Source organism: Egretta garzetta, unplaced genomic scaffold, assembly GCF_000687185.1.
Source record: "Egretta garzetta isolate BGI_Z169 unplaced genomic scaffold, ASM68718v1 scaffold88, whole genome shotgun sequence".
Classification (NCBI taxonomy): Eukaryota; Metazoa; Chordata; class Aves; order Pelecaniformes; family Ardeidae; genus Egretta; species Egretta garzetta.
The window spans coordinates 1,990,137-2,017,165 of record NW_009260408.1 but is presented as its reverse complement, the minus strand read 5'-3'; the positions used below and the strand labels follow the sequence as shown (position 1 = coordinate 2,017,165).

At 36.9% G+C, this 27,029-nt stretch overlaps 1 protein-coding gene across 1 annotated transcript in view; it reads left to right on the top strand.

The window, feature by feature from the left end:
• The window catches only part of GABBR2 (gamma-aminobutyric acid type B receptor subunit 2), a 400,562-nt gene that overhangs the window by 116,465 nt on the left and 257,068 nt on the right, over window positions 1–27,029 (top strand). Inside the window, exons 5-8 of the mRNA XM_009643511.2 lie at window positions 12,219–12,320; window positions 19,287–19,352; window positions 25,147–25,338; window positions 26,422–26,658. Coding sequence (XP_009641806.1) covers window positions 12,219–12,320; window positions 19,287–19,352; window positions 25,147–25,338; window positions 26,422–26,658 — 597 coding nt within the window. The remainder of the gene's footprint in view (window positions 1–12,218; window positions 12,321–19,286; window positions 19,353–25,146; window positions 25,339–26,421; window positions 26,659–27,029) is intronic.

Below are 27,029 nucleotides of genomic sequence, written 5' to 3'. Positions count from 1 at the left end.
CTTTCTCTCTCACTCCTTTAAAGCAGCCTTGAACTTCAACTTGACACTAAATAAAAGGAGCAGGGGGACAACTTCTTGGGCTTCCCTGAAAAGTGCAATTTGAGTTTGTATCAAGTGCATGGCACCTTTTCAAAATACATTTAAGAGGTTAAGAGCTGATATTGTATGCCTGGTTGTCTTTTATTAGTCTTGAGTTTGCATCTTTAGTTTTCATGTTATCCTTTTTCCTGAGGCAATGGGTGGCATTATCATGCTTACTAAATGTTAATTTTGCACGTGTGATCCAATTCCTCTTCGTGTGCCTTTCTGACGTTTTACAGGATTGCTTTTCTTCTTTAGGATTTGGAAACAGAACAGTAACATCAAGACATTTCTTCAGGAACCCTTCACAGATAGGTAGACTCGAGTGAGGTTTCCTACAACAATTAATAAGTGGCAGATGAATAATAGGGCACAATCTGACCACCTCTGCCCTTATCTGGTAGCAGCAGTAGTTGACAGTTGGTGCGTAACCACCATACAGCTCCTACATGGCTGTTGCTTCCTTCTACAGGGATAGCACAGAAATCAGTGCTTCAGTGTTCTTAAGGCTAATGTCTCTTTCTCAAAGAGGTGATTAACAACTCTATTGAACAAGTCAACAGATTCTTGATTTTAATTGGCAGGTGAGATGGAGGAAAAATTATGTTGAAGGTATACCCCTCATTTATTTAAAACCTTAATTGGTATTGTTGGCTGCACCAATGATCCAAAAAAAGAATAGGGGAGGGCATGGATTGTACTGGTTACTTTTAATTTAGCCAAATCATAGTGGTATGTGGATCTTCAGCTCTTGCTTAGGGCAAATCTTCTGCTGTAGTATACTTTAAGGCTACGTGAAGTGCATAGACCCTAATACTTTTGTTTTCTGGACATTTTTTTTTCCTGGCCTGCTTGCTCTGGCATAGAAAATCTTACATATGAATATACTGCTTTAAGAAACAGAAGAGTTTGGAGCTGGTGAAAGTGGTTGAACATCTGTTGTCCTATTCTGTTTCTTTATTAAAAATAATTGTTGACTGTGTATTATCCTCCTGTGTATTCTTGTGCCGTCCTCAACAGGAGCATCACCTTTAGCCATTAGAATCTATTTGGTAACTAACAGAATACTAAGGGTAGCCCAGTAAGCAGCTCCAATTTCTTAACAAGTCCATGTTTTTATCTAAGATCCATCTTCAAGGAGGTATAGTAGTCTCAAGCGGGATAGCATACTCCATCATGTGTATGCTTGTTTGGTAGCGTCAAGTCATCAAGCACTCATTCTTCAAGCAGTGTTCTGCCTCAAAATTATCTGTTCCACAACTGATGAAAATACTTTTCAGGGGATTTTTTTTCACACAGTTAAAGCCTGGACCAACTGCATCATACAAAAGTTTGAATTGTGACGTTAAGTTCTCTATACAGGATGTTTTCAGTTCTTCATGGTTTCACAATTCCTCAGTTCCTCCAGTACAGATGAATGAGTGCAAGTTCTTGATGCCAACAATTATAGCCAGATTTATGCTCCTGCTTTGGAAGGTCAGAGCTGCTGCTGATTTGCTGCATCCCACAGAGAAGATGCAAAAGGACATTGTGTTTCAGAAATTTTGGTGAAATTACTTTGTTTTTCTGCTTTATAAAAATGAACAAAACGAAGATGCTATCTGTCACAGACAGCTGATGCTGAAGCGTTTTGACAGAATGATCAGTTCAGCAGTGCTTGCACATGCAGCATGTGGGCATTTGGGTTTGTAAATCAGTTGTTTCCTCAGATAATAATCCCAGTGATCACAGGAATGGTATTAGTGAGCATCTGAGTATATGAGACATTAGAAAGTTTATCAGTATGTTATGCTGCTTATTTTGAAGACTTGAAAATGTTTCTCAATTATTTTTGAAAATTAGACATTAGTATGAAATTTCAGTACACACCCCCGTAAGAAATGCATTGCTACTTTAGTGTCATGTATCTTCAGTTTAGTTTCTTCTAATTTAGTTTCCAAATGGATTAAAGTTACAGTCCTCAGTACAATGCACTAAAACATTCCAGTTCAGAAAACAGAAAAGGCAAAATTTAGTAGAATGCAAGTGAAAAAAGTTCTTTGAATGTAAATGATACGTAATGGAGAAAAAGAGGAAGCTTTATTCTTTAAATCTCCTGATTACTTGTCTCTGATCAGTAATGTCGCTCCAGTTAGCACCTAATTTAGCTCTCTGATGTAGCAGATCCTGTTTGGGTCAGAAGTGGTAGAAGGTAACTTCTGTATTTTTACAGTGGGAGGGGACATGGAGCTGAAGCATGGTTCATATGGTAGAGTTTTCCTGTCTATTTATATTAGCATTATCATTCATTGCAACATTATTATATGATGATCTTGTATCCCTGAAGTGGTGTCTGTTTTCCCCTTTTCACTTGGAAGAAAAAATATAGACTTACGAAGTTTAAACTACAGGTGTTTTTTTACAAAGTTCATCCAAACAAAACTGTTTGAAGTAGTGCATTGCTAAGTGGAAAGTAAGTTAATGAAATGCTTTATTAAACTGTTCTCAAATTTTAAACCAACCTGTCTCTCCACTCCTAAAAACCTAAAGCCCAAATACAAAGTGAATTGCAATGAGGACAACTATTCCCATAGTTCAAGCATAGAAGAGAATTAAATCTTAGCTTGATATTGCTGACCTTTCCACACTTAGGAAGTCTGAGGAATGTGGATTGCTATTTTTGAGGGTTATTGTAACAGTAATAATTCCATATCGTCTGTATTCTCACAGTTATGCTTTCTATAATCTCCCCTTCATCAAAATGTCATCCAATTTCTGTATTACACAAACCTTTCTTTTTAGTTTCCTACCGAGGCTTGTATTCATAGTTTTCAGTTGATAACAACACTTACTCCTGGATACAGAGGTTTTCATAAATGTTGACATAGTCCCCTGAGTCTGATGCAATTAAACCTTTAGTAAATAACTACATCTTCAGTACAGCAACTGACTGCACGGTAAAACTTCAGACATGGCCCAGGTTTTCTGAAGGAAAAAATCCCAGATAGATAAAGACTTCCAAGCTTTTCACAGAACCCATGGTTTGTACAAACCTCCTGTACCAGCCAAGAAGTAGAAGAGGAACCTGTGTGTTCTCCCTCAGTGGTTGGGTGGTCAGATTGAGAAAGGGTGCAGGGAATCATAGAATCATAGAATCACTTTGGTTGGAAAAGACCTTTGAGATCATCGAGTCCAACCTTTAACCTAACCCTGCCATCTCACCACTAAACCATGGCCCTAAGCACCTCATCTACCCTCCTTTTAAATAACTCCAGGGATGAGGACACTCCTCTGACCTTGTCCTGGAAACATGAAGGTAAGGGAACTTTGGGGTTTCTAAGTTTCAATGGGTGCTACTGGTACTGGAATGCCATTTTGAGACAGGGTTAGATTTTGAGACCTGGGATTCAGCTACAATTCATCTGTCTGTAACTGTATCTGAGAGTCATCTAAGCTCCATTTATAGTTAACAGAGAAAAAAGAGAGGCACTTCCAGGGTGCAATTCATCTCATCTGCTTTAGACATCTATTTATGGATGAGATGACTCATTGCTTAGAAATGTCCATTTATCTTAACTTTGGCAATATCCATGTAACACCTTTCCTAGTTAGTGCTGGAATTAAAAATATTTCATCCATTATGGTTGGAGAGACTGTAAATGTGTAAATGTTACTGTTGGTTTCATTCTGCTTAACCAAAGAGGATTTTACATAAAGACGCTTCCTTTTTTAATTATAAATCATAGCCTTTTAGCACTGCTAACATTTTCTTAAACATTATTTAATTATCATTCATATAACTTTGTTTGAATTATCCCTCTCAATGATGTCTGCTCAGAATTGTTTTAGTAAATGGGCTCTTTCTGAGTAATAAATGTGTTTGAAATGTGTGCATATGTAAGAATTACTAATGAGTACTACACGTTGTCCATCTTTAATAATGTAATTAGATGCTGCGTCCCTGATAGTTGGTTCAGTAATCAGTCTATTTGCTACATGAACACCACTACAGAAATGTTCTTGAGGGTGGTGTAATAGTGTGTGCTTCAATAGAAATTAATGGTATTTTTTTAAGCTGTGATTTATTCTTTTTTCTGTGATAGCATGAGACTTTCCATCATGTTGTGTTCTTGTTTCCTAATCTAGACCAAATTCACCAATGTAAAGCAGATTTGCTATGTATTCTAAGTTTTTTGAAAGATTTTTTTTTACTTCTAAGTATTTCTTTGTCTAAACACATACTCTAAAGCTTGTAACATTTTATTTGTCAGAAGAAGATCCAGATATATTCTATATTTTGCATTCTATTTTCTATTTACACTCCGCACATAATAATGAGTGCCTTTATTTGTCTGCCTCTACATTCCCTCCAAGATAAAGTGTTCAGTATTTCAGCACTCCTAGTTACTCGAATACTTGCACCAACTTTCAGTAGTCCTATTACATTCACTTGCTTTAATAAACAGGCATTTCTAATTTCTTGCTTAATTACTTGTGCTTCTGGCATTGGTTTACATATTATTAAATAATCTATTCTCAGTATGGCCCCTATTGACTTTCATAATACCTGGCATGAAAATTACTGTTGTATAATATTACAACCTCCAGACCCTTTGCTTTTGTTCTGCTATCTCTAAGAGTCAAGTCTGATAAACTTGTAGAAGACTGGTTGTCCTATTTATCTGGAAGCTGCCAGAACCACATTGCCTTCAGTTTTGCTGAGGCTATCTCACGCTGAAGGAACCAGAAGTATATTTTCTGTATATTTTCCTCTTCTGATGTGTTCATCAGTGCCCCTGAAATATTCATATGTATTGCTGTTATTTCTTATAGCATGTATCATTAACTTTCAATCCTTGCCTACTATCCTTGGGATCCTTTCTGGCTTTGCAATGTATTATGCATTTTTTCCTAAAAGGAATGCACCATTCCCTGCTGTGCGTAGGGAAATCACCTTCTAACTCAAACTGTTTGTAAGATACCTTAAAACCCTTTAATAAACATCTCCCCCCACCAGAAGAACCCTAAATTCCTATTAATTCTTTTTTACCCACAACTATTAAGTTTAACATCAGAGTTCATGATTACGATTAGCTTCTGTGACCAAAAAACATGAGAAGGAAATTTTTCTACTTTAGAAAATTTGAAGGGAAATCAGGGCATTTTATATGTGACTTTATAAAGGTTTATGTTTGAATAGGTACGATCTGTGTGGTAGCCATGCATACATCGCTTTTATGTGAAGTCATATTTACCATGTTGCCATTCCAGGCAGAAAGGAGGAAAATTAGCATTTTTTAACTGGAAGATGTAGTTATATACATAAAAAATGAAACAATACAATATTCTATTTTTGTTCTATTATTGTTTATATTATTATTATTATTACTCTAGTCCAAAACACTCTGTCTGAAACATTCAGCCACATTCAGCCTGCAAGAGCAGGTGAGAGTTATATTGATTGCATTTGTTTCCAGGTTAGATCCATGTGCTAGAGTCCTAATTCAATGAAAAAAATAATATTTTTCTTGAAAGCCCATACTGACAGTTTTCCCAAGTAAAAGCCCAGTATTCCAGGGTTCCTTCTTCCCTTCCTGTCACCCTGATAACCACACAAAATGTGTGATTTTTTTAAAACATCTTGATTTCTATTAAATGAAAAAGGAAATGCAATGCATCTCTGATTTTATTTCTCCTTTATGCAATAATATATATTTAGTTTTCCAATTTTCCTGTTAGTGGGACTCTTTCCTAATACCTGAAATAATATGTTACTGTTTCCTTTTGGTTTATTTATGCTTTATCTTTTGTTTTGTGTTTTCTCTTTCCTCACAATAAGGTTCTACTTCCTCTTTCATTTTTGTAATCCCAAATGATGTGTGTATCAATGAAAGTATACCTCAATTTTCATCTGTATCTAAGAGCAATGGCAAATATCAGTAGTTAGTATTACTCAATTTCTCTTCTCCAGATACAGTATTTCTTGAAAGTAAGTTTTACTCAGTGCTTCTAAGCCTCTAAATGTGAGTAATGTGGTTGTTTCCTTGGAATGAAAATAGGGTTAATTATATTTGCTTGTAATGCTTGTATATGGTGAGATCTCTTTACTAATCCCAGAAATTCTAATCTGTCCTTTGCAATTACTCATGATTTACATTTTGTCCACGCAATGAGGAAATATTTTTTTCTTATAATTCATGCATTTGTTTTGTACACATATGTTTATATCTCTGTACTGAAACTCCTCCAGTACAACATTTTAACATACACAATATAAGTCTCGGCAGCAGGAAATCTTCATAAAAAATCTGACTGTATAATCCATCTGGTCTGACCAGTTTTCTTTCATTAGGAGTCTCTCATGATCAACATCTGGTAGGATTAGACTGCCCTGAACAACAAGGATTTAGCTTGCTGTACTTACACGCAGATTTAGTGAACCAAAAGGTCATCGGAAAGATCTGTTAAAAGCAAAGTAGTAAGATTAATCTAAAAATTATTAAATTTATTTTGTAACTGGTAGAGTTAGGATTAAATGAGTGAACTGTGCCTTTAAGTTTATGATCTGAAACACAGTTTGAACCGTCGATTGTTGGAGATGCCTGAATCCAAGCTATCATCATTAGATTGACAATTCATCAGGAATATCACTTTTTTTTGCTATTTTGCTGGGAAAAAAAAAGGGATAACATTGGCTTGATAAAAATGAAATATTGTGGTCAAACAGATGCTAGATATTTACTGTTGGTGAGCAGGTGCTCACACTAATAATCCCACTGAAATGAATAATATCTGTTCATCTACACCAAAATCACTACATGTGCAACTTTTATATCCTTGTGAGGTAGGGGATCTTTTATGTATTGTACACAGAGAATTGTCACACGCAGATCATATAGGAAGTAAAAAACATGCCAATAACCAAAAGTCAGTGTCAGGATCCTGAGAGCACCAAACACCCTTTCTGACCCTGACTGGCTCCCCAAGGCTTCCCCCCTCCCTTCTGCCCCCGACCCAGGACCCTGTTTCAGCTCAGCCCGGCGCTATCAGTCCCTGCCCCAGCGATGCCATGGGAACGCTGGTCTCTCTCTCTCCATCACAGCCATGCCTGGCATAGACCCCGTTGGTTTGGACCCATTTCCTGGCTCATCCTCAGACCTGTCATGTCGGTACAGACCTGCCCAGCAATCATGGAACTGTGTCTGACCCTGGTTATTCCCACCAGAGCCAATCCTGTCCCCAACTCATAGAATCATAGAATCAATAGATGACTCGTGGATGGACTTCCAGTTTTACCCTGGACCTGCCTTACTGCTGTGACCTTGCCTGGATGCCTAGCCTCATGGCAGAAACTGGCTGTTTTCCCCAAGCCTGTCCAGCTTCCCTCACTGGGGTGCTGGCTGGTGAAGTCCCTGGTCCAGGGGCTGTGTTATTGCTCTCACGACCTCCTTCCTTAGGGAGCAGCCGGCCCATGCTGCTCCCCAACATTTGCTTCCTTTCCTTAAACCTAAATCTGTCCTTCCTGGTGCAGATCACAAGAGTGTTGTAATTTGGTCCCGTCTAGACTTTTTTTTTTTTTTTTTTTTTACAGCCCATTTAGTCATTCTGTCTGCTCTTTCAATTTGCTGGAGATTAAAGAAATTCATTTCTTCCTTGGCAATGCACGTTCTTGGCTCCTCAAACCCCCTGTATTTCTTCCTTCACAGGTGCAGGGTCAGGGACTTTGTTGTTTGCCTCTCAAACATCACTGAATTTGATACAACAGCTATGAGGTAGGCAAGTATTGCTGCCATCCACTTCACAGAAAAAAGATACAGCCAGACTTGGTAGCAAACTTTAAAATCTTATTTAGGTCACAGGAGCTGTATCACAGAGTAGCTGTGGCAGAATGAAGGGTAAGACAGTACTCTTGCATCCATTGCCTCAAGCACAAGGGCCATCCTTTTCGTCCTGCAAATGCGTCCCTTACACGTGATAGAAACCCTTCATTTTTTGCAGCTGGGTAAACATATTTGCACCCCAGTAATTTTTGAAGTTGACCACATATAAATCTCTTAAATATGTAGTATGGTGAAATACTGATTTCATCCAGCTTTGTATGCAGAGCAGTGTAAAAGCGCACTTTTTTTTTTTTTTTTTTCTTTTCTGTGAGTGAAGGTCTCTAAGCAGTGGTTTGTGAAACCTTCCAGGTTTTTTCATGATCACATTTGGTAATCCCTGTTTTGGAAAAATGAAAAGTTGGTGTCTTTAAAGTGTGTAAAATGTATATAAACAGGTATAGAGCTACAACCTTCATTAAATTGTTAACAGGGGACTAAAACCACATGGAATTACACTACTTCTGTATTGTAAGTCAGTGCAAGATTTGCTTAGGCACTGCAGATCCCTGCCAGAGCTTAATAAAGTTTGCTACAACTTTCTACAGCAGTTTCCTCCAGTTGAAATTATCCTGTTCTACTCAGTAAAGAAGCAGAAGTATAGTATTTTACAATTTTCTTTACGCAGAGTTGGTGGAATGAAGCAATTACTGCTGAGCTCTAAAACTGCATGTACTGCTGGTGATATGCTTTCCAGGACTGCAAGCATCTGCTAAAACAAAACATGTAGCATTTTGTGTTCTGAGTTTCACAAATTTAATTCAAAATTGCAACATTTGCTACAGGAATTGGCAGCTCTAGAACTAGAGGTGAGGCTTTGTGAATTCTGACATTGGACCCAAATCCAAATCAGAAGATTTAAATTTATTTGAAACAAGTGAAAAACTTCTGGAGGAAGAAAAACAGAAGTTTCACTTCTGTGATATATTTAGAATATTTAGAAAGAAAGAAAAGAACCTGAGGATGGTGACAAAAAAGTACAGAAATAGGAATCAAAGACTGGAAAATGTAGTGGAAATACTCCCCAGACCAGGCACAAGATGAGATTTGTTGTAGCATTGAAAGGGGAAAAAAAAAACATTGTCTTCTCAAAAAGCAGTGTAAACCTTGTAAATTCTTATAAAGCTCCTAATGTCTTGTTGAGATAATGAGGAAAAAAACACCTTTCTTTTGGCAAAATCACCACAACAGATGCATCTCAAAAGCATCCAATATCTGATTGTGGCAGTGAAGAGAAAAGGTTTCCAACTTCTCTGGCACCAAGTCTAATAAGGTGTGTCTTTTGGGAGATTAATCAGTAGTTCAAAGAAAAGTCTAAGAGCTCTGAAAGCCACAGAATAGTGGGCTTCTAGCAGATGGGGAAGGGGGGTTGTCAAAGAAATTTCTCAGTGGCTGAATTTGTATAAGTGTTGCTCAGGAAAAAAAAAAGAATATGCAATTGAATACCTCAGTTGCAAAGTCTATGAACAAGTTCTGAAGGCAAGGAATCACAGCAAGTCAGTAGACAGTCTGAAGTCTAATCAAATGTCAGACTTGTGCCCTCCACTGAAGCCTATCTATAAATGTTAGTCTATTTCTATAATATTTAATGTATATTTTTAATCATTTTTCTCATGTTAACAATGGTCTAATTTGACTAAACTGCATTTGGTAAATCAGCTGTTTTTTACTCAGATCAGCTGAGTAATGTTAATCTAGTCTCTCTTGAGATTGAAAGAATACTAGAAATGGCTCCAGAAAAAAAAAAACAAAACAAGAAAATATCAGAAAAGCAAACCAACCACTAAAAAATTTCTGGTTTACAGAAGAAGGTAGGACAGCATGGGGTAGAAGCATATGACAAGTTGTGTGCCTTTGGGAGGTAAAGTTCTGTTGGCTAAGGAAAAATTGTGCTTTTTCTAGGTAACGTATGATAATTTTAGTGAACTTTTATACTAGGTAGAAGGATTTTGGACATTAGCTAATCTATGATCAAGAGAGGTCTATTTTCTTTTGTTACCACTGATAGTTTATTTCAGAAAAGCGATTTCTCTTTGTGTCAAGAAAGACCTGTATCATAAGGAGCAGTAAATGGCATTGCTGGAGCTAAAATATCAATCATATCAAATTAATTGTAGTAGTATACTAGCAGAAAAAGGAGTCACTACCAATCATTTTTTGTCAGTGAATATATTTTCACAGAATGTGCTTTAAAACTGGTTATAACATCACAAAAGGATGAAGGATATAGCTCAAATCTTGGTGGACTGACCATTCTGACCATTGCTTCTGTAAAATGTAATATTTTTTAATAAAAAAAAATGCCATATAGGCAATTGTCCACTTGTTTTAATCATTGTAAAAGGTTATAATGTAAAAATACGTCTTAGTAATTTTAAAGCATGGGTAAAAGAGATAGGATGAAGCAGAGCCCATGAAAGAAGTGATTAAGGCAGCCAGTGTAGTAATGATCTTCAGGAAATACTTCATTGGTCAACCAAGAAACTTGGCAAAACCAGCTTAAAGGGAACAGCAAAAGGGTGGAATTATGTTTGAGGATCAATTAATGCAATTTTTACATTGCCGAAACCAGATTATGCTGCTTTGTCATGAAGAAATTTGCAAAAGCACAAAGACAGTTTTAACGTTCCTCTTTTTTACCAAAACCTGTGTTGCTATCTTACAGTTGAGCAGCATACTGAAAAAAATAACTTAGTTGCATGGTAAACATAAAAGCATGAAATACACCTAGCAGAACCACTAACATGCATAGATCGGGAGGATACTCAAACATATGTTACAGAAAGGCAGAAGGATTACTGAAGAGATGAGTTTGTCTTGAAAGATGCCAGCAGAAGTCAGAAGTCTCATCTGTGACCCTTCATGTCTCAGTGCGTTCCCTTGCTTTTACTGTATACTTAGGCATGAGCATGACAGACTTTCAGCCCAGGAAATTTAGCAGTAGCTGAGTCTTCGTTTTGCATGGCTAAAATGCCTTCTCATTACATAAACTTTATGGTCATTTCAATTCAAATGAAGAAGTTCCTACTCCTGAAGGACAGATACCACTCTGTCTTCTTCACTTGACCATGTCAGTGTATATCAAATACATTCAGATTGTTTTGAATGGACTGTGCTGCTCTCTCAAGGGAGGTCAAGGAGAAGGAGAGTGAGGAGGGAGATTTAAAATGCGTAATTCCAAAAACCCATAGGGAAGGTCATTGGAAAGTATCTGCATATGATTTATACACTTCAAATTTTTCCTGTTTAATATCACATATATTTCTCGTCCATGTATTGTATTTTCTCTGTTTGCATATACCTTTTTATACTGTGATTTGCTTCTCCTATTTCTGATATAACAAACAAATAAAAAAGACAACCAGTGCTATGAATGTGATCATATTTTATTAAATTAAAATTGGAGTGCTGCTCTCTTCATTTCAGTCTGTAACCACGTTATGTCCAGCTAAAATTATTTTTGCTCATCTGTTAGGAATAGTAATGTGAAACTGGTTTTGCAGTCTTGCGGCTGGAGGAAAACCAGCAGTGATTAAGACAGAAAAGCTTGAAGTAATTATATGGAAAAAAACCCTAAATCTGTAAACCAGATTGCTTTGTATGTTATCATCTGGCTTCTTTGTGTTATTAGGCAGCTCAAAGAGGACAGAGTCTTGCCAATATAAAACAAAAAAAAAAAAAACCAGGTGGGAAAATCTGTTGATAGATGGTTGCTTGTGTCACCTTTAAGGAAACCGTACCACTTGCTGCCCCGTGCAGCAAGATGCACACTCTAAGCATCTTGTTCATCAAGTAGTTCATCAAGCTTTACCAATCCCTAACTGATATAAACTAAGCTCTGCTGATTCATGTTAAGACCAGCTGATGGTGGTTTCAAATCAGTCCCCAGCACTGAGAATATGTTAGAGTTAGCTTGATGAGTCTTTCCCCATTACGCAGTCTCAAACATCACTTTGGCCACAAGAAAGCTTTTGGTCTTAACAGCACTGGAAATGCACAAGAATTGTCCATCCCCATGATGCAAAGTGGGAGCCCGCTGTGAACTTTTTGTCACGCATAGTAAAGCTCTTTATGTAGTACACCTTTGATAGTAGATTACGGCGGTAAAAGAACAGTGTCTTGATGATATTTTGGTCAAAATGGAAAAAAAAAAAACACCTTGCGGGTGCATATATCATAGTCAAGATCATTGCTTGTCATTGTAGTGATAAATATAGTCCATCTGCTTCCTCCTCACTGAGTCTCAGTTCACTAGTTTGCCTTTTTCTCAACTTCTGACAGGTGAGGAATGATCTGACTCGTGTCCTCTATGGTGAAGACATCGAAATTTCAGATACTGAGAGTTTCTCCAATGATCCTTGCACGAGTGTAAAGAAGCTGAAGGTATGTGCTGCTGTTTGAGGAGTAAAGAGAAAGTGATGATTATGTCATGGCATTTGATTTTTTTTTCCTATGAAGAAGGCTAATAAAATAAAATTTGCATGAGTGATATACTGCTACATTTCATTGCATAGTAAGGTTAACAAATGGCATTTTGAGGGCCTAGACCTGCTTAAGTCAATGAATGTCCATGCATACAGTGAATGTTTTTATAGTTCCTGATAAGGGCACAAAGTAAAGCAAGTTGTTGCTGTCTTACTGTCTGTACCTAAAGCACCAGTCTTAAATGATATATGTGTGGACAGTCTTGAGGTTTGGAATCAGAACCCTTTTAAGGTAAATTATCATGTAGCAAAAGCACTGAGCATCTTTCTGTTAGCTTCATTACACATTTTAGATTGAATTCTTTGCTTATAATCATCTGCATTATTTCATATGAATCACAAGAAAAAAAAAGGAAAAATAAATTTGATAGCAGAATAATTTACCATCCTTCTCTTATTACAATGATTTATTAGGTTCCTGGCATCTCATAAAATTAAAACTATATTTTAGCATTACCGTGCAGTGCAACCAACAATAAACTGGACATAGGAGATATGAATATTAAACTGCATATGAAGATGAAAAAATTATTGAACAGCAAGAGCGAGCATTTTTAAATGGTGAAGATCAAATTGTTGCCAGCATCAAATACATATGACAGACAATCAAAGCCACAATCCTGCAAAAACTTAAATGTCTGTAAAACAGCTTTTAAAAAGCCCTAATAAACTAAATGGTATTAAAAATCTAAAATTAAAGCAAGGATATCCACCTGTATAAGGCTAGGCCACTACAACTGGAAAAGATCTGAAGCAAGGTAAATCAAGTGTGTATTATTATTTCCTTAGACATGCAAGCCTGAATATTTAAAGTTTAAATAGATAAAGATTGCATTTATAGGAAGCTATTTGTGCCTGTCCAGTCTAAGCCATTTTGCATTTCCTGTCTGGGGTTGAAAAGATTCCAGTACGTGTTATCAGTGAAGCCCACATTTTTGACAAGGTCTTTAACCCCAGCATCAGAAAACTAACAATTCTGAAGTCAGAGCTATTTAAACCAATGGATGATGTCATAACAAGAAAAAAATGCATATAAGCATGTATATTTAGGCTGAAGGTTAGAAAAAGCAATGAGATTCTAGCCTTCCTATATGTCAACAACATGTTGTTTGTTTTATAGGGAAGACTAGAAGACTCTTATCAAACAATATATTAAACTTAAGTCTTGACCTCTTCTTCAAAACAAATTGCTACAACAATAAATAGGCAAATATCTAGACAATTGCTTATTCTTGACAGGAATATAGGGTTACTTGCCCTTAGGTACATATGTCAGGCACAATTTAGCTACCCAGTTCTGACAATGTTCATTCCTTTCTTCAAGATGTAAACCTAATATAGGTGAACTGGTATCTGCTTACCGTACTTGTGATTAGAATAGACATAAAATACCTTTCCTTTTCATAAACACAGTTTAAGTTAATGAAATGAATGATTGTGCAATACAAAATAGAAATATCTGGTATAATTTGCAGAAATATATGTTCTGTAGTTTTCCCACCAACACCTTGACTTTTACTGCATTGACTCCAGCCTCTCACCTTTAAAACTCATTTTTGTGTTCAGAGAAATGGATGTTGGAGGATATGCATTTGTACATCAACTTAAATATTTAAAAATTCTAAGCATGCACAGGAAAATTGTATAAGCAATAACACTTCTGCTTCCAACTTTCTTGTGTCTTGCACGTAGGACAAAAAGAAATGCAATATATGACTTCCAATTCAGTGAAACCATTTCCATCTGATTTCCCAAATACAATAGGTGATTTGGATACTGACCAAACACGATCTCTCATTCTAACAGTCAAGTTAATTAAGTTTTAATATTTTGGGCCAGGAACAAGTTTGGATGCAGCCTCAATCTAAGTGAGTGACGCACACACTAACACAGACATCAGCGAGTTTTGCCGGCATGTTATGAAGGTGAGACGTGACATCCTCTAGTTCACCTTCACTATCAGTGATTCCATAGCTAAGGTTGGAGGCTCATCTATAGTTCTTCAAGTGGACATCCAGGCATTTAGAAGGCAGAATGTGTAGATACCTCTACTGACAAAGTTACCCAGCTTTGAGTAGATTTATTGATAACATCTTGACTGTCAGATATATGGTAGAGAATATGACAGAGTATCTGAGCTGTTCAATTTAGATATTTCATAAAGAGCCTGTTCAATTTAGATATTTCATAAAGAGCCTGCCAAGACATTGACTTTTCCTGGCAGATGAGATATTGTAGCAATCCTTCTCTGGAAAGCTGTCTAATACAACATTGTGGTGTTATTCATTAGAAATGAGACAGATTAAAATCTGATCACAGAAGGGAAGCTCTGCAGGCCGAAAAAAAAATAACTGCCTGTTCCAGCATAATGTGCATCACTCAAACTCTTGAAAAGGCTAAAGAGTGCCTCATATCTGAGGCTATTAGAAATGGCAGTGGAGGAGACAAGTTGTTCTTCATCCCTCAGTGGAGCATCTTAGATGTCTTGATCCTCACTGTCTTCAGGGTTTATACTACTCTGCTGCCAGTAGTACCAAAAGCACTTTATATTTAGTGAATGAATAATATCCTCACCTATAAGAAAGAAAGAAGGGAGCAAAAGAGTAATTCATTTTTGAGGTTGTGCTATAGTCTTCATTTATAAAACATGGGTTTATGGAAAGTCTACCACAACTGTGGGTAAATGAAATGTAACTGTTCTTCATTTTCTCATTTGAACTTTAGTCCATATGGGAACATATGTATTGCTTACTGAGGGGCAAAGTTTAAATGCTGATATTGCTACTCTAATCTCTGAGAAGAGTAAATATGACAGCTCACCATCTGGCAAATGGTCTAAACATTGGTCTTTTTATATAAGTGCTGTTTTGGGAGTTGCCTTCCCTCTGGGATGTTTTTAATCATCTCATAGATCACCTGCCTAGTTCCATGAATTAAAAACTCTTCTGTCAAATACGCTTTAGCTCCATACAAGCAATTTACAACTCTATGAGAAAGAAAGGGTACTTGACACTTGCTGGGATCCAGTGAGTGACTGCTTTGATCCCTACAATAAAGTTACGCTGTGTTAACTTGCATCAGTCCCATGAGGGATGATGTAAAGGAATAGCATATCCTTGACAGGAAGTCCTACTGGTTGAGAGTCAGTTAACAGTGTGACTGAAGGGGGAAAAAAATATGCCCCAGTCAGTGTCTGATGTATCTCTTTGCATGAGCTTGTAATGTGGACATACACCCTGACCCGTGAGTACTGAAATGAACCCAGCTCTGATAAACTTCACTGCAGACTTCACTATCCATCCAGACAAAATCTCTGCAAGGGATTTGAGCTGTGTCCTGTTGCATGAACTTGAAACTTCAGTGTCTTTTATGCAGGACAGAGCCAGTAGACCCAAGCCTGGCATCAGATGGGTCTAGGCTTACTTACCATCTTGAATGCAATTCTTCAGGAACAAATTTGGGAAAAATGTGGAGAGGGATGCAAAAAACAGAGTTGGAGAGAAAGAGGCTTATGGAAAAGTGTGTCATTGCACAGAGGAAAAATGTTGTGCATGGAAGAGGAAAAGTTATTGTACAGACTTTCCTAAATTAGTTCCTTCTACATGTGTTCTAATGTACAATTCTTTGGTTACATGACTGCATAATAAATTTTCCACTCTTTTTAACTGCAAGCCATAAAACCCCAGGCACTGCATCTCACAGCACTGTATTGGTATCTGTGTGGTTATAAACAGGAGCAATCTGTTATGATTTCCCATACATGAGTTACCAACTAGATCTATATACTATGTCCTTCATCATGCAACTTTATGAAGCTGGACAAAGAAAAAGTTATTCGGCTATATATTCATTGTCAGCTTGCACCTGTAATCCCTTACTCTCCTCTTAACCAAGCGACATCCCTGTCTCATTCTGGATCTTCATCCCAGTCTGAAGTTCCTTGCTTACCCAATGCTATGTTCTGCTTCTCTGATTTCTCGTCTCTGTCAGAGAAACTTTGTCTGGATTATTGCTCCATTTTCTTCTGGGTTTACTTTCTGAGATTGCAGTTTTCCTAACAGCAATTATTTGTCAAGCTTGAAAAGTCCTAATTCTCCCTCCCAATCCAATACTGATCTCAAGCCTACTGCTATGTCCCCAGCTGTTTGCTCCATCTTTACCTAAAAAGCATAAGTACTCACTACCCATATTCATTATTGGGTCTGTCTGTCCTTCCCATGTGCCTTTTTTCTCTCACTGGATCCTACCTCCAGTAACTTTATTTACTGACTCTTGGCATTATCTTCTTGGATCCATCTCAGGCCAGTACTGAGCATATGTGGATTGTGATTTTCCCCACCCCTCAAAGGGTTAACACCTGGACAAATGTAGGGGAGGACTGGGGATTCATATTTCTGTCAGAGAAACCTTCTTTTTCTTGGCATATTGCACATAAAAAGACATGGAAAATAACATTTTTAAGGTTATAACTTTTAAGGTTTTGGAAAAAAATCAGAATTCAATTTTTCTTTACTGAAGTCTTCAATGGCATAATACTTGAAATTGAGGACTCATGATTTATTCTTTAATAGGTAGTAATAGACCATTTTTTTTGGTCTTCTTCAGTCAGTTTGTGGTTGGATACCATCCAAATCTTTTAGTGAACATAGACATGTCAATGTCCTCCTTACTGTACTGAGAGCTTCAAAAACAGTAATTTATGTGTGTTAACATGGAAACTTAGTAATTTGAGCAAAATAACATTTGGCTGTTCCATTTTGGCTCAATCATACATCCCAAGGATGACAGAATATCAAGAATCGTCAAGTTCTAGAGCCATAGCTGATCTTTGAACTTGGGCCGTGAACCTTTCTAGTTGAGCATTAGGGATTCTTGAGAACTTGATTTGGATGTGGTTCTTGCACATTGCAGATTTCCTGCTCTGGCATCAGAAGCTCCAGGTCATGCTGGAAATGAAGATTCCTACCTGACAGAAAATCTAGCTTCCCTGAAATCTATACAGTTCTTGTAGTGCTTTACTGTAAAAAAAAATTAGTCACTTTGGGAAGTGTACTCTGGTTTATGGGATAATCAGGTGGAAGTAATCTCTTAAGGCATGGTACCACATACCACAGGCACTACATCTTCAGGTTGAAGGTTGTCACATAGCCAGTGGGCAGCATTGCTGCACAGGCACTATAGAGTTACTCTTTACACCCTGCCTTCAGTTTCTGGTGCTCTAAAAGTATGAGGCCGCACACGTTCTGTTTCTTTAAAATTGATTCTCATCATGTTATAAAATGAAAAGGAATTTATTCAATTTTAAGTTTAATAATTGAGTGCTGTGTCATTTATTTTTTAACCAAACTTTGTTGCTCTTTTTTCAAATATTAAATCTGCATTTTTATGTTCAGAGAGGTCAAGCGATTCAGTCAGAGTTCCAAGAGTGACCTGATCTAGTTAGCAGTGTCCCTGCTCACTGCAGGGGGGTTGGACTAGATGACCTCTAGGGGTCCCTTCCAACCCAAAACATTCTATGATTCTATGATTTAAAAAATGTGAAAAATATAAATAATGGATGAGGGGATTTTTTTTTCTGCATAATTCCTAAATCTGTAATATTATTTCTGTAATTTGTGTAATTTGTTTGTTTTGTTTCATGTGACCTGGTTAGTCTTGTTTAAAAAGAATCTAATCCACTCCAATAAGATTTACATTACTTTATCAGTCTGTGGCTAAACATAAAAACAAAGAGAAGCCAAAAATGCCCAGGTTCAGAATGAGCAAAGCATATTTTGTTCTTTCCAACTTCAACCATGCTAAGAGTGATAGTAATTTTATGCATTTAATTGCAGAAGCATTCTAGTATCTTTTTGCACTGTCCATCATAATATTTTCTGCTGAACAGGAAATAAACACTGAAATTATTTAAACTGAAAATCTTTGATAAATTGATTTAATTAAAACTGAAATGTTTTTTGCCACTGAAATTCACACTGAATCATCTGTTTCTTTTTTACTTGGAGAGGAAAAGAGCTATTAGTAATTCTAACCAAGTGTTTTATAAAAGAAATGAAAAATTAGATTTACTCAAGCTTTTGCTGAGAACTCAGCTTTTGTGTGAATAAATGGTAATATTAAGTCATGAAAAGCTATCTGTTCTGTGTTTTATAGATACTAGCAGCGATTTTTCACAAGAGAAGAAAGCTAGGCCAGTTCCTGAAGAAATATTTTCCTGCATATCCTCCAGAATTCAGGAATATTTTCTTAATATGTTTCTAAGTATGAAAGTAAAATGATCTCCTTTGACTTCAGTCATAGACTCTTAAAGTGTGATAATTGTTTTTTTTAATGTGTGGAGGTAGGAGGGAGGAAGAGATGAGGGCTTGACAATGTGTTATAGTGACTGTAGAGAAGATCATGTGTGAGTAAAACCTTTAAAAATTACTAAAGCGGGCACAATATCAAGGCGTTTTATCTCACAAATCTCTACAGTCTCAATGTTACAGCATTAGTTCATGTAAGCAGTGAAAAGCATATATTTTCAGATGGTTTTAGTGTGCAAAATCTTAAAAAATATTGCAAGGGATCAAAAGAATATTTTCTACTTTAGTATTACCGAATAGTAGTATTTGACAAGATAAACATTACAGTTTTATTCTCGTTAGTGCTATTGCTTAATCATTTTCTTTAAACACCTCAGCTGCTCTCTCTTGCAGTATTTCAAGTTCTTGAACTTAGAGAAAATGGAATAGTTCTGAATTAATTTTGCTGTCTGCAGCTGTAATCTGTGCTAACTCTCCACACGATTTGAATGGCCAACTGAAGTGGTTTCTGGAAAGGCTGTGACTGTATTTAACTGCCACGTATTTTATTCAATCTGCAGGGTAATGACGTTCGAATAATCCTTGGCCAGTTTGATGAGGAAATGGCTGTGAAAGTTTTCTGCTGTGTAAGTAAATATATTTAATTGCATATCAGAATAAAGAATGCGTTCCATTTGAATAAAAAATACATTTGAGCATAAACATTTCTTCATGGGGTTCAGCTCTGTCAAGGCTTATATCATCAAGAGAAGTTACACATGCTTAGCTCAATTTCTGTTTCAGTAAAATACTTTGTACTTGACTTCTGTGGAATTTAGGCATGGACTGTATGGTTAGCTGCTTCTTATTGCTTTTCTGTAGTGGAATTAAATGCCAATCAAGCTTGAGCATTTCTCTTCATGTCAGATCCAGGGAAACGCTTGTATATGTAGCAGCAGATACAGAGAACTGCAAGATTTGAATCTTGTTCACGAGTTGTGTTCTGGTGGTAATGTCTGCATGTATGTGGGTTTGCATGTCTTCCTTTGAAAGAGTAAGAAATTCAAGCAGTTCCTATACATGCTAACTAAGCAACCCTAATAATTTCTGATACTCAAAATGTTGCTAATTGTACACTTGTCATTCACTTTTGACTGCTGTACATTTTAGATATTTTTCATGAAAGCAAATTTTAGTTTGTAAAAAATAAAGTTTTTTAGATTAAAAGAAATGTAGTAAGACCAGCATACAAAAAATTACTTATCTTCACCATTTGTTTGTGTATGTGAATGTGCTGCAAACATGCACAGTGTGCTTGTCATTGAAAGTAGCAGGATTAAAATGTGAACTTTATTTATACCTGCTCAAAAAAAAAAAAAAAAATCCCAAAGAGGCAGATTTTAGTGGCCTAAATTTTGTATTGGTATTGAATTCTTAGTATAAACAACCAGATTAATGCTGTATGAGCCAAGAATACAATAAATATAATGGAAAAACAATAATGATGGCATCTAAATTTCAGAGGGTGTTTTTTAGTGTTTGCTTAGAGAGACAAAGTTACCTATCCAAGCAAAGAAAGGAAAGGCACAAGTTCAAAATCTGAGTGCTACATGTGCCTCAGCCACATGTTGGCTCTTACTCAGCAGCTGTCCGAGTTGCTGTAAAAATTTGGAAAGGAGATTGTAGAGTATATTTGGAAGGAACAAAATCTGTTTGCATCCAAAAGGAAATGGAGAGCATTCTTTTTCATTCTTCTCATCTCTGCTCCATCTTTGTATATAGATCTTTTTGTTCCAGCATTTAAATTAGATTGACAGAGATAATCTCCCATTTTTCCATTCCTGGAAGAAAGAATGGTCCTTTTGCAGCCAAGCTCCTCCTCAGATCTCTTGCGGTTGGGCTGCATTTCCCCAGCTGAGGGGTCCCAGTCAGAACTGTCTTCCAACCCAAAGTTAGACAAGAGTTAGACTGCCCTTAGTATCTAGTTGCCTTCCTCTACAATTCTTTTCCAAGTCCATGCGCTTGTGAGGCCACTGAAGAAATTCTAGGAGTCCTCGGAGGGGCAGGGTGTCCTCTGGTCTGCACTGCTCTACTCTGAAGGATTTCAGGTGGAGGATGCCTCTTTCACACGAACGCCCGGTGCAGCTTTCTGCGGCAACAGTTCGACACGAACACGGGAAGCGTGTGTAACTCAGAGCAGTTTAAAGAGTGATGGCTGCTTATAAAGTACATTAGTGTCAAAAATAATAAGGTGGATTTTTCTGGAGCCTGGAGATATCTGAGAGATCATGTATTTAGGCTTGTATAAATGTATTTATATGAGAGTTTCAGCAGGGGACTGAATGCAGGAGAGGGCAGTTCAAAGTAGGTCATTTATATATTAATTCACTACAATATGTCAGTAAGCTTGTTATTAGTCATAAAATATATTGTTGACTCATGCACTCCTACAGCTATGTGCCTAAGAGCACAATAATTTAGACATGTCAAATTTTTTAACCCCCTTCCCTGAAGTGTATCTTCAGATAGGTTTTGGTTGTGATGATCTGTTATATTTTGCAGGGTGGTTGATATCAGCCAAAGAAAGGCTTTGGGTTTCTTAAAGGAAGGTGCTATTGTACTAGTGCAAATTTTTTTTTTTTTTTTCTGATTGTGGTTATAACCTGAATATTATTTGCTAATGATTTATGTAGGTGGAAAAACCTTTAAAGTCTGCCTCAGTTTTCTGTCTCGATTCAAGAAACATATGCTGTGAGGTTTCCTCAGGACATCCATTGGAGTTTATATGCTCACTTTCACTTTTCCTGGCCATTTCCTCCCCCTCCACTCTGAGAACAAACAAACAAACAAACACACACGCGATGCAGAGCACATAAAGATAAACGGACTAAAAGATAGTCTACTTCAGTGGCAAACTTTAAAAACTACAGGACTAATTGAAGCCAAAGTGAATGTTATCGGGTGTTTCCTACAGTGTTTTAAATAGCCTTAACAATTCATTTAACACTAGTGTCAAAAGCAATTTTACTTCTGTGAGAAATCTTAGGTTTCTAATGTTGTTTTCACCTCAGCGGGATGAACGTATTTTTCATGGAATAGAATTTAGGGTGTTTTGCCCAAAACTTAACACTTCAGCAGACAAAATGGTCAGCCGTGCTGGCTGATCATCATCTTTTTTTTTTTTCATTTGAAGTTGGATTAACATGAAATTGCATCTTCCCATTGAACACTTCAGTTCTGCAGAAAATTTTATTTTTAAAAAATTGTTAGTGGAAATTTTTCCGACTTACTACCTTTAAGCCATAGAGATAATGCAGTGTAGCCATGCACACATCAAGACTGATGCCTAGCTGATGCACCTATCTGCCTGAAGACAATTAAAGAAAATTACTATTAAGCATAGGTCACTGCATGAGCCTTAGGTGTCTCTTTTAGTAAACACTTAATAATAACTGAAGCCAGGCTTAATCAGCACAGTTGATACAAAAGGACTGGACACTGTTCTCCTGGAGCTGCTAAGAGTTTTACTGCTGAGTCTCTGTTTTGGAATTAAAGGCATTATTGATTTTTAATGAGTAACAAATGGAGGTTCATGGCAATTCAGAAGTCTTCAGGCATTCTTTTAAGGGTGGGACACAGGATGTGTCCATGCTGTCATGTTGGAAACATGATGGAAACTCAACGGTGGTAATGTTTTGCAGGCCTTTTGAACAAACTGCTAGTAAGTGTTTACCACACATAGAAAGATCTCTTACAGAAAATACTTTGTTGTAAATAAGCATCTCTTTATGGATTCAAACAAGAATGAAAAGGTAAAAATGAAATTTAAAAAAATCAGTCTCACAGTGGCAGAAAATGTCCAGGACAGTTTCCTGTCTACTTCACAGCAACTCAGGGATTTGCAGCCTAGGTAGGGCATGCAGAAAAGATTAGGGAAGACATGTGACTACTTTATGCTGCTCTGATGGTACAAAGAGCTTGTAAACCTTTTTCGCCTTACTCTTGTGTGTCAACAAATCTTCCCCTTAGAAACTAAAACTTGTAAGAAGTGGTCTGCATGCATTCAAACAGTTCAAGAAAGATCTGCATATTTCAAGGAAATGTGTCTTTTAAGCATCAAAATCATCTCTGTTTAGGAGAACCAACAGGGAGAAAATCATGGCAGAAAGCATTTTTTTGAAATAAGTAGTCTGGAATCCAAACACTGAAATGCCTGAACACTAACAACTGTGCTGTCACTAGAAAAGTGCCTGCATTGGTCATGGTGCTCAGTTTTGGAGGTGCTGATTTTGTTCCTCCTTCTTTTGCCTTCCCCAGACTACCCTTCAAACCCTACCATTCCACTGGATCTTGAATGAAGAGTTGGTTGTCAGCTCTCAAAGTATTTGCTTTTGTTTGGGTGTTTTTAAAGCAAAATCTAGACATATAATCAAATCCTTGCAGGAATATGAAAGCTTCAGTGCAACTTTGGGAATGAACCTTTGTTTCCTGGATGGAATTTCTGGCTATGCTGAAACTTAATTTTCAGCCCGTGTCCCAGGACATCTACAGATTATGCAAGAAACAGACTCAAGTGCAAACAGAAAGATTCCAACAGCTCCCATTTCAGAATAGTTCATAGCCAATACTTTGTGCAACACACAATTTGATACTTCAATCTGTACAGGGTAGGGGAAGCATTGTCCTTCTCTAAAAGCATTCTTCTCTGTTAACTTGTGTCTTCAGTGATTTGAACACTGTCAGATAAAAGACACTATACCACTGAAAGGTCTTGAATGACCTCATTGTGTAATAGAAACTCTTTTAGACATCAGAAAATGTTGCAGGATGGGATTGCTATTTTCCTCACAGGTGGACTTGGGGTGCGGTGTCGCCACAGTTGTAGGAGGAGCGGAAATGGGCAGGAGGGCAAAAGCAGATGTGTATCTTGAAGGGTAGTATTAATGAGCGAGAGAAAGACAAGCAATTTATGTGGATTGCAGAATAAGTCAGATATGAGATGTAACACACTGGGTTTCAGACAGGAGCGCTTTCAAGCAGCACTGTATACAAATGCATGAAATTTGATTTGGGCTGAACAAAAGCTCCTGTAACCAGGGGCCAAAAAAATCTGCTTTGTGCATAATACATTTATGAATGAGGTGACACCATTATAATAGCCTCCACAGATTTAAAGCTCAATTTTAATTTGGGTACTAACGTATTTGGGAGGCTGTCCTGTTTTGAGTTTTTTGCTATTTATCTTTATTTTTCTGATAGGCTTTTGGTATGATCTTTGGGATACTTTTCCAAACGGTTATGTTCTGAATGACTAATATGTCCTGTTTGCATTCTCTTAATTTCCTCCTTCTGTAACATTTTCTGTGAAGATGTTACACTTTTCAGGTTAAGAATTCTAAGGTTGCACTACATATTTCTAAAAATTGGAATTTTTATCTTATGTCTTGTATCTCCAGTATTGCTTATACTAGGAGCCAAATAAGCATGAAACCTGCTGTTTTGAAATGGAGTCTGACTGAAATGTCAGAAGAAAAATATCTAGTTACAAGACAGTGAGAGAAACATCTGAGATAAAATTTGCTAATTTTGTCCTAGAACACTATTCCACACAATGGAATAGAATATCTATTTTGTATAGATCAGCTTTTAGGCACAACAGCATATGCGCCTGACTAATAAAGTATTTCTGTTTCCTGTTACATGTATCTGCTATGTAGTATAAGGAGATAACCATCATCTCAGTGTCTTGGAGTACATTGGGCTGTATTAAGCATTCAAAAACCATAGAATTTCACCCGAAGAAATTTCTTGCTGAAAAAAAGAAATTACTGAAATTTGCTTGCTTTATGAATTTACTATTGATTCATGCTCCTCAGAAGAAACTGCTTACTTCATATCCCTGTGTTCTCCGTTTTAGCACAGTCACGTAATTCATATATGCAATATAGTGATTTGATGGTGCGTAGGATCCAAGTTTTTTTGTTTAACCTTATCCTGTTTTATGTGGTCTTTAGGGTGATATTAGGATGATAATAATTTAGTTTAAACACGGTAGCATGGTGGTCCTACCACTCATGTAATAGTTGTGTTATGGAGAATTTTTTATGAAAATGCTCTGCCTTCTGCCAGTGTTCCTCTTTATCTCCCCTGGCTTTAGAATCCAGTGTTTTATTCTTCTGTTTTTGAATAAATGTCTATTGAGAGCAAAATAGGTTTAGTATATTCCCTTCTGACCTGAATTTTAAAGACAGGAATCTTCAAGAAAGGAGTCTTCGTTGCTAGCAAGTAATTATTCTAAACTGTTCAAAATACTTGTGTATCCTTCAAATATGCCATAATTTCATTAATAATGAAAAAAAAAAAGAACAGAAAACAATTACTTTTATGTTTAGTATGCTTATTACAATGTCTACTAGCTTTTCTACTTTTCTTTCTTTGTAGGCTTATGATGAAGAAATGTATGGCAGCAAGTACCAGTGGATTATTCCAGGGTGGTATGAAAACCTTTGGTGGGAATCCTGGATTAATTCCTCACAATGTCTCAGCAAAAATCTTCTTGCAGCCATGGAAGGTTATATTGGAGTGGACTTTGAGCCTCTCAGCTCAAAAATTGCAAAGACCATATCAGGAAGGGTTAGTATTTTTCCTCCAACTATTTTATTATACAAAGAATTGTCTCATCAGTGTCTTGACACAGCAAAGCACAGAGGAGGGAGGTGAATCTAAAGTGCTCTTCTGCAAAGAGAGCTGGCAGTCATCATGTTTATTGTAATCTTTCCAAGGCTTTTCAACTTTCAGATATTTAGAAATGAATTCCAATTCTCTACAGGGTAAGGAAGCAGTAAAGTCCCTTGCCTCAAATCTCTCCCATTCCCCCTGCACGAACATTACAGTTAAATGTACAGTAAAGCTTGAATTATAGTCTTCAGTATCACATGCTGCATCATGTCAAGTTGAATAATTGAGCACAGAAAGAGAAAACTTTTTTATTTAACCCTACTCCAGCAAATGGTTAATTTCATTGGTCATTTATGCCTCTCAGAACTAGGGGGTGGGGCTTGTTTTGAAGATGGAAATATGTGGTATTTACATAAAGTACCTAACATTTTATCATGGAACAAATGCATACAAACTCTGGCCAATGAATAAACATGCTTTTTTCTTCTGCCATTCATACTTTGCTGTGTAAGCACGAAAGGCAACTTTACGAAATGGCAACTCATCATAAGATAAAACACCATAAAGAGCATAGTAAACTTGTAAAACATAGACAAATTGCCACTCAAATAATTTCACATTAATCAAATAGTTGCTCAGGTAAAGGTTATTTGATTTGCATTATCCTATAAAGTGTAATCTTACCACTAATTTGGAGGAATACCCTCTGTTCTAGCGTTATGGCTCACCAGTATGCTGCTAGCTTTGGTTGAACTGAAGCCTTTTGTAAGAAAGCAAAATAAAGTAAATTGTCCTTCATACACAGAAGCAGAACAACTGCTTTTCTCTCTGTCTCCTAGGTCTTCCACCCAGTCTCACTGTCAGTCTTGTAAAGTCAGGCAGCACGTGTTACTTCCTTAATGTTTGTTTTGGCGGTCTTTTCTGTGTGATTGATGCATGTCTTTAAATTGGAGAGTGCAGTTCAAGGTGTAGGTTTAGACCCAAATCTGTAAAATGTAAGTATTGATGAAGTAAACCTGAAGTTTTTCTCCTCTGCAGACTCCACAGCAGTATGAAAAGGAATACAATGCTAAGCGTGGTGATGGGCAGTCCAGCAAATTTCATGGTTATGCCTATGATGGAATATGGGTGATTGCCGAGACTCTGCAGCGGGCAATGAAGTATCTCAATGACACCAACAAGCACCAAAAAATTGAAGATTTTAACTATACGAATCACAAACTTGGAAAAATTTTTCTGGATGCTATGAATGAAACCAACTTCTTGGGAGTAACGGTAAGTTCCAACCAGATATTTGTGGGGTGGAGGAGGTTTGTGATTTTAAGTCAGCAGCTGGAGTAAGGATTAAATTTTAAATACTCTTGAAAAAGAAACACAGTTGTGTATTTCTTGTATCTTCAGAGCTTCCACAGTTCTACTTTATCTTAAAAATTAATGCTGTTGCCTTGAGATTCTTGCTTGTTACCTGTCTTCTGATGCCAAGTGATGACACTGTACAGTTCCTCGGTTATCAGATTTTTAAGCATGGATGTCATCTGAATTAACAACTCAGAGTGGTCTCAAGGGAACCACAAGTGTTGCAAGCTGAAGTGACCTTTTAAGTGGCTGTTTTAGCAGTTGAGGAGTAGGTGGAATGTGATCTGAAA